The sequence below is a fragment of the Acanthisitta chloris genome, unplaced genomic scaffold (genome assembly GCF_000695815.1).
Source record: "Acanthisitta chloris isolate BGI_N310 unplaced genomic scaffold, ASM69581v1 scaffold15352, whole genome shotgun sequence".
In the NCBI taxonomy this organism is placed as follows: domain Eukaryota; kingdom Metazoa; phylum Chordata; class Aves; order Passeriformes; family Acanthisittidae; genus Acanthisitta; species Acanthisitta chloris.
The window spans coordinates 122,188-133,530 of NW_008659510.1; the positions used below are offsets into that span (position 1 = coordinate 122,188).

General features: G+C 47.0%; 1 protein-coding gene across 1 annotated transcript in view; it reads right to left on the reverse strand.

The window, feature by feature from the left end:
* EXOC4 (exocyst complex component 4) overlaps positions 1-11,343 on the reverse strand; it is a 180,041-nt gene that overhangs the window by 116,348 nt on the left and 52,350 nt on the right. The window contains exons 7-8 of the mRNA XM_009069411.1: positions 9,105-9,250; positions 6,365-6,453 (exon numbers count right to left, since the gene is read on the reverse strand). Of these exons, the coding sequence (XP_009067659.1) occupies positions 6,365-6,453; positions 9,105-9,250 (235 nt within the window). The remainder of the gene's footprint in view (positions 1-6,364; positions 6,454-9,104; positions 9,251-11,343) is intronic.

The window sequence follows — 11,343 nt, forward strand, 5'->3', positions numbered from 1 at the left end:
ACACTAACATAGTAATTAATCACTCCAGAAAGTCCAGAGAATCACAGAATATCCTGAGCTGGAAGGGATCCACAAGGATCAGAGGAAAATATATTGAATATCTAAATTAAGATATATTGAATATATGTGAAACAAATTGAATATAAATATAGCATAAATCTCCTGCATAGATTCATTCAGATTCTCAGGTGATTTATACTCCTCCTGAAGGGTATGGATTGCAGTTTTGGCTAACCTGGTGGCTAAAGATCCCCAAAAAGAACAGGATTAACCTGACCAAACTTCATCAGGCCAAATTCTGGCCCAGCTAACCCACATTCCCACTGATTATTCCTCATTTTCCAGCCTAACTCCATATGTTGCTCAGCACTGAGCGAAGCAAATCCCAATTCACATGAACAGTGAGAGAAGTGTAGGAAGAGAAACCAAAGGCACCTGGGAATGTCCTGCCACAAACCCAAACCCAGCACAGAACAACCTCAAACCATTCCCTCAAGGAGTCAAGGAAATGTCTCTTCTAAATGATGTCCCAAGAAAAGGCACAGCTCACAGATTATTGAAATGTTAGAAGAGACAACCCCAGTACCTTCCTCTGAATGACCTTGCCACTCTTTCAGGTTGTTGCAGCCCAACTCCAGCAGTGCAGCAGGGAATGTTCCCCAGGGAAGAGGAGATGATGACAAACCAGAGCTGCTCACACCACACACAGAATCCTGATCCTCACCAGCAACACAAAACCACTGTAAATGAATGGGTAACTGCTGAGCTCTGCACAGCAGCACAAATTCCATGGCTCAAGCCAAGTCCTCCTGGAAAAAGACTCCAGTAACTGATACAACACAGGGAATTACACTTCCCAGGCATAAACATTTCCTACCTGTTCTGTTTTAATCTGCATAATACAAGATAATTCCACGTTGTCTTTGTGAATTCACCACAAAGCCCTCACAGTCTTTAGTAATCCCAGACTCAAAGCTGGAAAGAAGCTGTAAATAAATACCTTGAAAATCAATGATTGCTTTGCAAACAAACCACTAGGACACAGCAAATCCCAGGAAACGTGGGAATGTCTCTGCCCAGAACTGAACAACACAGCTAGACGTGGTCAGAGCAGCCTCAGAGCAACAGTAGTAAGACTAAAGTATTCATTTCTGGGGCAGTGTAAGAAATAACCAGTTTTTCCAATGTGCTTCCTCACACCAAAAGGGAGTGAAGCTTAGCACTCAGAGCAGAGTGGTGAAGATGGAGAGTCCAAGCTGCTAACAGAACTCAGAACTGATTCCATCATTGATGTTCCATCTCTATTTGAGAAGCTTCTCTACTGACACATCACCCTGGTGCCCTGCTATTTTTGGGTTTCATATTGAAAAAGGACCATGTGGCATCTGATAATCTGTGCAGTAGTTTACAGGATCATCAAGGTTGGAAGAGACTCTTAAGATCATCAAGTCCAACCATTAACCTGTCATTGCTGGAACACCTAAACCAGCTCCTCCAGCACCAGATACCTCTCAAACACCGCCAGCGATGGTGACTCTACCACCTCCCTGGGCAAACCTACTCCAATACCTGTTTACTAGAGGTGGTTGAGCTCTGAAGTGAGGAGAACAGTGTATGGGACTCAAGATAAAAGCAAGAGGAGTTTGAAGTCAAGACCAAAGTGCTGAGGCAGAAGAGAAAAGCAAGAGGAGCTTGAAGTCAAGACCAAAGTGCTGAGGCACTGGCACAGGGTGTCCAGAGCAGCTGTGGCTGCTCCATCCCTGGGAGTGTTCCAGGCCAGGCTGGATGGGGCTTGGAGCAGCCTGGGCTGGTGGGAGGTGTCCCTGGGGGGTGGAACTAGATGATCTTGCAGGTCCCTCCCAAGCCAACCAGTTTGTGACAGCTGCCAGCTCTGAGACCCTCTCTGCTCTGACTGCCTCTCCCAACCCACAGCACTCAGCAGATATCGACCTGCCATCAAAAATTACTCACGCAGCTTTACCTTGCTCAAAGTCCCTGACACAAACCAAAAGCAGAGATTTCACAGCCCAAGCCTGACTTTCAACACCTTTCATCTCCCTGAGAAGTGACAAGAATTAAGTGGGAGATATAAAACCCCCCAAACCCTTAAGTCTTCTCCAGAAGCGACAGAGATGCCCTGATCCTTCTTCACAGCCCTGGCCGAGGTCAGCCTTTAATAAGCAGCAACAGATCTCCTCAGACACCAGAAAGGGATCAAAAAACATGTTTCACAACCCCCAAACAAAGCCACCTGGGTGGGAGAAGGAGGACTAACCCCACCAAGCAGTGCAGACCTGTTGCTGCAGATGAAATGCAAACTGTGCTCTCTCCCCAGCGCTGGGACGAGGCAAAGCTCTGTGCACAGCAAGGAAGGCACTGACAAAAGCACAGGGATCCTCCTGCCTCCTTTTTTAGGCATCTCCCTCTGAATTTGTTGCAGCTTTCATAACAATCTCCAAGGCAAAATCAAGAAACAAATTGTTTTCTGCCACATAATCCCCCTTTGCTGTCAAGAGCCTGACCCTGGTTTGATAATCTCATTTCCCCAGAATCAAACCGCTGGAAATTTAAGCTTCCTAGAGTGTTAATTGCAGCCCTGCTCCATTGCTAATCAAAAAATTGGATGTTTTGCATGAAAATGCCGCTCTAATTAATTCTCAGTCATAAAGCAGCCTGGTTTTAATAACCCCTCCTTGATTGGCTAAGCCTTTGAAGAGAACGTGTGGCTAATCCGCTACCCCAGGACCAGCACACGCCGAGGAAATCACAAGTGGCCTTACAAGGGCTGAAGGAGCTGATTGCATTAATGCTGCCAAAGCACCACAAAAAAAAAAACCAAAAAAATAAGCCATTCTCTGCCCTCTCCTCAGGCTCGAAGGAAACTGTGATCCTGAGCAGACAAAAGCAGCTCGTGACAGGAGATTGGAGACATCAAATTGCTTCCCCCTCCCAGGCCTGAGTGAGGGGCTGATTCTTCAGCTGGTTTATTCCTCATCCCTTCTTTAAAGAGGATTTTTAACCACCACTGTCCACTTGTCACAACGTCTCCTTGAACCAGACGTGGATTCTATTGCCTCTCCCCCCTACCCAGCACCTCTGACTGACAACACATTATCATACCCATCTCTAAAAGTTAACCGAATTCGCATTAGCCCAAACGTCAGGGCTGGTTTGTGTCAGTGCTGAGCACAGCTGCTCCCCCCAGCAGCCCCTTGGTGAATCCAAATGGAACAAGGCACCTACAAATAACTGCCTTTTCCCTGGACTTGGCCTTACATTGTGCCCTTGTCATATCACATCCCATTTGCCTTGGCTGCTGCTTCTTGGCATCAAAATCTTAATTAGCAGAGTTTCCATGGGAGTTTTGAATTACGTAAGATCCTGTGGTAAGACATTTTTCAGGCTTGGAGTGAGACTAGGTGAGCAGCAAATTGGGGAGGAACACAAACCCACTCCCCAAGGTGAAATGTGTATCGTTGGGGTGTTCAGGGCTTTGCACTTATCACCTGCTCAACATGAAAAAAATCAGTTTCTAACTTATAGGAAATAAGGCTAAAAAAATATTCATTTTCTATTGTCTCATTAGAGCAGAGCTTTGTTTCACAGCCCAATTTGCCATCCCTTGCCAGAGATGAGCACCCTGGGCTGGGGGAGGTGTCCCTGCCCATGGCAGGGGGTGGAACTAGATGAGCTTTAAGGTCCTTCCAATCCAAACCATCCCGGGATTCTGTAACATAATACACCTTTAATTCTGTACTTCTCCTACCAATCCCCTGGACATGCTGGAGCATCAAAACCTGCAGACATCAGGTCATTCAGAGCCCCAAGAGTTACACCTGAGCTGTTCAAAATCCAAACTTCTAGTAAGATCCACTGCAGCCCAGGAGACAAACACACACTCAATATTGAGACATCTCACATGTTCTGTATATAGCTAATCAGAGAAGAATAAATGGTTTGGGTTGGAAGGATCTTAAACATCATCCCATCCCACACCTGCCCTGGGCAGGGACACCTCCCATCAGCCCAGGCTGCTCCAAGCCCCATCCAACCTGGCCTGGAACACTCCCAGGGATGGAGCAGCCACAGCTGCTCTGGACAACCTGTGCCACTGCCTCAGCACCTCCCAGCCAGGAATTGCTTCCCAATATCACATCTAGTCAGTCTGAAGCCATTCCCTGTGTCCTGTCCCTCCAGGCCTTGTCCCAAGTCCCTCTCAGCTCCCCTGGAGCCCCTTGAGGCACTGGAAGGGGCTCTAAGGTGCAGGCTGAACAGCCCCAGCTCTCTCTACACTCTGTTAGTCTAGAAGGAGATATTACACCTTTGTTCTCTCCCTCGTTTTTTTATTGACACTTCTCAAAGAACTTGTGTGCCCAACTTGAAGGGAAAAAAACCCATGGCCTGAGTCTTCTTTCTCCAATTCCAGCAGAAGGAGAAGACAGCAGAATTCCACCTCTGAGTCTCCTGCAGCAGGTCCCTTTCTCCCCCCGAGGGACAATGTGTGCCTCACTCACTGCTCCATTTCAGAGCAAATCAAAGAGGCTAATGCCAGAGCATCACTCTGATCTTCACACATTTTAAGGCTATTTAAATTAAATTCTTATTTCAAATAAGTTAGCGTGAGCCAAACTTTTATAAATTCCTTTCTTTTCATGCATATGTTTCTTTGAAGATCTTTTCAGGAAAAAAGATCTCCTAACAAGTCACCCTCCCCCTGCTGCCAGTGAAAAATCATCCCTGTGGATAAGGCTGAAGCCAGAAGTGTCACATGTCTGCTTGCCACTAACCTGATTGAACAATTAAATTGTGTTTCTCTTTAAAAGGGATGAAAAAAAAAAACCTTAAAAAAATCCAAATGCAGATCTTGCTGTGGTCTGGGATTCAGGAAGATTAATGAGCTACCTAAATGGAACAGCAGCTTATAATAGAATGAGAGGTTACTACATTTTTAACATAAAGTTCAAAGGGAAACTTTTCTTGATGCTTCAACCGCAAAGACTCTCAGCAAAGTCATCTCATCTATTGTCCCTATTGACTCCCTACATTGACTTTTTGTCACCTATTGCATCATGTTCAAGCTCTTCCAATTCAGCCAGAAAGGGCAATAGAATCTTGGCCCTATCCACACTAATTCCTGTAGTTTGTCCTTTACTTCTTTGTCAGCTCTCAGGTTTTGTTCTTCCCGGCCTCACACTCCGCAGCTGGGAGCCTGCTCAGCTCTTCTGCATCCTCCTCTCCTGGACACACTCCCAAATGTTTCCTCAAGGTTTGTCTTCCATCAGTAAGGAGTCACTGCTCCATGAAATCTGGCTGTGCCCATTGGAAATGAGTTCTGAACAGGAAAGAAGCTATTTAACAACAAATTCTCAGTTCAGTCTAACAGCAATAACCAGAAAAACACCCAAATCATGGAATCACAGAATGGTTTGGGTTGGAAGGGACCTGAAAGATCACCTTGTTCCACCTCTGCCATGGGCAGGGAGCCCTTGCACCAGCCCAGGCTGCGGCAAGCCCCATCCAGCCTGGCCTAGAACACTCCCAGGGATGGAGCAGCCACAGCTGCTCTGGACAACCTGTGCCAGTGTCTCACTACCCTGCAGCCAGGAATTCCTTCCCAATATCCCATCTGGCCCTGCCCTTTACCAGTTTGAAGCCATTCCCTGTGTCCTGTCACTTCAGGCCCTTGCACACAGTCAAAGGTACCTAGAAGAGGACACAGACGTGGATTGCAGCAATTCTGTTCTCTACTGTGTTTTTAGAGCAACGTGGACAACTGGTCAGGTCAGGATGGGACAACTGGGAAAAACAGAAGGCACCAGGGCTCAGACTGAAGAGACCTGGAGCTTTGGAGGCAACTGTCAAGGCTCCCTGATGGCCGTATCACTGCACCAAACTCTGCTCTCAACAGCTGAAAAATATTTGGGCGCTGGTACAAAAAACTGATGGTGATAGAACAGCCTGCAATTTACAACATCCCACTGGGAGACTTCTCTCAGCTACTCCTGGGCCCAAGAGCATGTGACAGTTTTGAAGGTGAGAATTGGAGACTCCAAAGGTAAAGAGCTGCAAGCTCAACACCTTCCAGGTGTGTGTAGAAGGTGAGATCATCATTTACATGACAGGTATCTTCACTGTACTTCATTTCTACACACTGTCATCTTCAGCACAGCTGAAGATGCAGAGGGAGTAAGGACAAATCCTGATGCTTCTCAATCCAGTATGAAACAAGAGTTTAAAACTGGAGAGATTTGCATGGCAAAGCAGAGAGGGATCAATCCCCTGACGGATTGGTCCATAGCATGGACAGGATGTCCAAGTTCCTGCAAAGAGAACTCTCCAACCAACACATTATATCTTTCCATACCTTGAAGTTCTCCACTTCTGCTGTACAGCTCCCTCCTCTGCTCCCTCAGGTAGGCACTCATGCTGATGGCATGGGAGGAGGACTCAAACCTGGAATTGCAGAGAAAGAAATCAATCCAGGCAGTCAGCAGCCCCAGGAGCATCTTGTGAGCACCAGGCAGCTCAAAACTGTATAAAAATTAAAAGCTCACATTCTCCTGGAATTAGGAACCAATCGATTACTATTTACTGTGTGGCTCTACCAGTCCACAAGGACCAACCCGAGAGGCAGAGACAAACATTTTTCCAACTGCTGTTGCCCCATAAATACAGTCTTTGCTACTCATATGAAAGGCCACAGAGTGGGCACTGATCTGACACCTCAGGGACACAGGACAGCTCTGGATTACCAAGCTGAGAGTCCCTGGGATCACAAGTGCCCCATGGCCAAAGGCCTCGAGCCTGAGCTCAGCTCTGGGGACATCCCACAGGGCCAAGAGCTGTCACCCTGAGCAGGCACTGCCCAGCAAACACCAGTCTTGGCTGTGCCTGGGCTGGGCACTGGGAACCAGGGAGAAAGGAGCACCTACTCATAGAATCAGACAGGTTGGAAAAGACCTCCAAGATCATCAAGTCCAACCCTACCGTGGTTACTAGACCATGGCACTAAGTGCCACATCCAGTCCTTCCCTGAACACCTCTAGAGATGGTGACTCTACCACCTCCCTGGGCAGCACATTCCAATGCCTGACAGCCCTTTCCATGGAGAAATTCCTTCTGAAGTCTGAACCTCCCCTGGCACAGCTTGAGGTGTTTCCCCATGTCCTGTCCCTTGTTCTCCTGGCAGGAGCTGCAGAGAGCAGAAGGTTCCCCTGAGCCTCCTTTTCTCCAGGCTGAGCCTCCACAGCTCCCTCAGCCTCTCCTGCTGCTCCAGCCCCTTCCCAGCTCCATTCCCATCCCTGGATATCTCCAGTCCCTCAAAATGTATCAGGTGTTCAGCACCTGCTTGTACAGTTCACTCCTTTCCTACCCAATGCCCAATTTCCCTCTTGCAAACCTGATCTGCAGAGACATGGCAGGTTTATCATGGCATGAATTACCCAAATTCCCAATGTTCCCTTTACCTGAAGCTTCTTTTTCAAAGCAACATTTCAAGAAAATGATCATTTCTTTAGTTACACCTATTTTAAAGACAGGGAAACAACGATTCAAAGGCTCTTCCAAACTCCAACTACTACAAGATACAACTGAGTTTTAATCCTTCCCATTATTGCTAGAAAACACAACCAGAAGTACTAACAGAATTAGCTCACAGCTCTCACAGGACACAGCACAAACACCTGCATCCATCTGGGAGCAGAGCAGGAGCCCTGCCCTAAGAGACTCCTGAAGGGAGGCATGAAAAGCAGCTATGCTGACAAGTGGAAGCTCCTCTGATTTGGGCAGACCTAATGGAGAGGCAAGAAAAAGAGCTGGGAAACCTGGCACAGAGAGCACCGACGATGGGAGAGGAGACAAGAAAAACACTCCATCAAACAGAGACAAACCTCAGTGGACTGAGAAATTCCATTTCAGGGGAGATTTCCAGAGATATGGTGACAGCTGACAGGAGACAGATAACCAAATAAGAGCTGCCAGTAAGTGCTGCTGTCAGTGTGGTGAGTCGGTGACAGGACAGCGAGTGGGGACAGACACGTTGCTCCCACGAGGTTATGCACCTTCACTTTAAACAATTACACCCTCCTCACTCTGCTGACAAACTAATACACAGCCTCAACCTGCTGCAGGTGATACACAGCAGCTTTGCTCCTCACATTTACATGGTCCATTACACCCGGGAACAGGCACAATACGAGAAGGGAAGATGCTCTGGTTTGCTTCAATGTACATCTGCAACTTAGAGTGCAATTCTCAACACAAACAGCCATGGGAGTGGTGAAAAAGGGTGGGGGTAATAACCATGGGCTGACAGGGGCAGGAGGCACCTCTGAAATCCTCCAGGCAACACTTAACCTTGTAATAACAGGTTACAGGACAGCTTGTGCTGCGAGGGGCAAAGACAGTGAAGATGACTTGGATTTCTAACTGTGGCCTCAGGTGCCATGAGGACACATCCCCCAGAGCACCTGCAGCCAAACCAGCACATTTTGGCACTCCCTAAAATCCTCAGCAGGCTAAAGGGACTGACCAGCACATGTAGGCAGAGGTAAAACTGAGCACAGCTCCCCTGAGTAGAGGTGTAATAACACTACCAACTCCTCTCCTAATACCTTATTCTTGCACAAATCTTCTCTCCCAAACCCTTCCCTTGCTCCCCCAACCTCTCACTCCTCTCTCCTCCCAACCACTTAATTCTTTCCACCCTGAACTTTGAATTAAAGGAGTTAGTGACAGGATTAACTGCTTAGTCTATCTGGTAATTACACAGTTATCTTAATTCCCTTTGTCCAGTTCCCTTTATCTCTCTCTTTAACAGGTCCTGAATTTACCACGGACAAAGAGAGGCATAATGGATCACTGCATGCTCTGCAGCAGCTCGTGTAATGGGATTCCAGCCCTGAAATGAGCCCTGGGATGAGCTAAACTCTGCAAACCAGAGCTGAATGCCTAACAGATCTGAGCCAGCGTCAGCTTGGGGTGGAGAATCAGCACCTTGGGACCTGCACATCTCTCCCACCACAACACAGCCATCACAGCCAGCCCTGGGCAGCACTCGAGGGGCCAAAGGCAGCTCAGGCACAGCTCTAACACTGCCAACTCACTTGAAGAGAGGGTTCTTGGGCCGCTGGGGTTTCTTCCTGGCGAAGAAGGCGGCAAATTCCCTGCCAGAGCTGGCGTAGCTCAGCTGGGCCGAGGGCTCCGAGGCTGTACGGGTGTTCTTCATGTCCAGGTACTCTGTCAGCAGCATCTGCAACAGCAGGGAGAAAGAGAGCTCAGCACCTGGCAAGGGACAGCACCAGAATTCTGCTGGCATGGCTGCGGTTTAATGGTGCTCTGGAAGGAAAAGTAACAGAACTTGGAAAAGTTCTAAGGAATGGAAACCTGGATTTACTCTCAGATCCTAAGGAGTTGCATCCACTGGATCCCTCTGGCTAAAGTTTGTTTTAGACTGCTTAGAATAACAGAAGAGTTTGGGTTGGAAGGACCTTAAAGATCATCTGTCCCACCTCCTGCCATGGGCAGGGAGATCTTACACATCCATGTTGCTGCATGGCCTGGAACATTTCCAGGGACAGGAGAACCACAGAATCAATCAGGTTGGAAAAGACTTCTGAGATCATCAAGTCCAACCCATGACCTAACACCACCATGGCAACCAGACCCCGGCACTGAGTGCCACATCCAGTCTGTCCTTGAACACCTTGGATTGGACTACTGACCAATTCCATCTGCACCAAACCCTTGATGGTACCAAAAGTGATTTGCAAGAAGCTCTTGTTCTTCCCCGAAATGATTCTATCCATGACAGCCACAGGGAGACAGTTGGTGGGTTTAGGTGGCATTTACACACTGAACATATATATGTACATTTATATATCTAATGGATGCTCTAAAACACAAAGCTGAGCGACAGTGAGCTGTGTAGGTACAAAATCAGGTTTCAGAAATGCTTAAATAGTTCCTACACATCATCCCTGTGTGTGTTGGGGTCACATGTGTTGGAAAACAGCTTGGGAAACCTGCAAAAATTGCCCTTTAACAGCTCCCAAACCAAAAGAACTTCTTTTATCCTGGAAAACATGAATTCCCACAGCTGCCAGTGCAGCACAGGATGGATTTTCCCCTAGTCCAGTGCCCTCAGGGAGGGGTTGGAGCTCTCTCTGAGTGAGGGCTCCCTCTGTGAACCCTTTGCAGCCTGACATGGGATGCTATTTAAGCAGCTGCACAGTGCAGAAGTAAAAACAGATCCCAAGTTATTCCCTTTCCATTTCCTCTTGTCTGAAGATGAAAAGAAACCCCTGAAAAATTAACTTGTGTCAGTGCATGCAGAAAATCACTATTTGTTTTCAGGAAATTCTACCTGCTCAGAGGCTCTTAGGAATGTGTTGCACGTGAATCATTAGCCCATCAAAGAGAGTTGGATGTAATGAAAGGAATTCATCACTCCTGGGCTAAGATGAACCAAATTACATAGGAATAAATATGTAGGCAAATGGAATCATGGCCCTAATTACATACATTTCAGGATAGCTTGGGAAAAATAAATAAATAATCCAAACTCAAAGACAATTCAACTCCTAAAACATCTCAATTAAAAGTTTACCTAAGAACAAGCTTTGAAAATTTCATGTTTATTGGGCAAAAATAATCACTAGGCTCATTTTTAACACTAATTTACCAAATCCATTTGTATTTGTGGATTTGCATTTCATCTTCTCCACTTAAATTAACAACCCTAAAATCACTACAAAAAAATCTAATTAAAGCCTCAAAATTAATCAAGTTTAAAAAAAATAAAAGAGAAAACCATTTAGCAATTTGTTCTTCCATTAGAGATGAAACCTATTTATAATGGATTCCACAACTCTCGTGTCACTTTTCATCCAGGACTAGGCAACGTTTGGCTCTAAGACTGCGACAAGCCAACAGAGGTTTGAGCTGGGACCAGAATGAACCGTCCCTGCTGGTTAGACAGGAGAGAAACAGAGTTCATAGACTCCCAGACTGGTTTGGGATGGAAGGGACCTTAAAGATACCCAGTCCCACCCCTGCCATGGGCAGGGACACCTCCCCATAGCCCAGGTGGCTCCAAGCCCCATCCAACCTGGCCTGGAACACTCCCAGGGATGGGGAGTTCATCTCTAAGCCATAAATGTTAAGCACAGCAAAACCTGTGCCAGACAGCTCAAAGCTCTTTCTGCTCCAGGGTCATGTGTTCAACAGTTCCACAAATTCTTCAGGATGAAACAATTAAGTACACAGCCAAGGGGGACAGGAGAGCTCTTCAGCAAGAGGCTTCAGGGAGACCTCAGCGCCCCTTCCAGTACCTCAAGGGGCTCC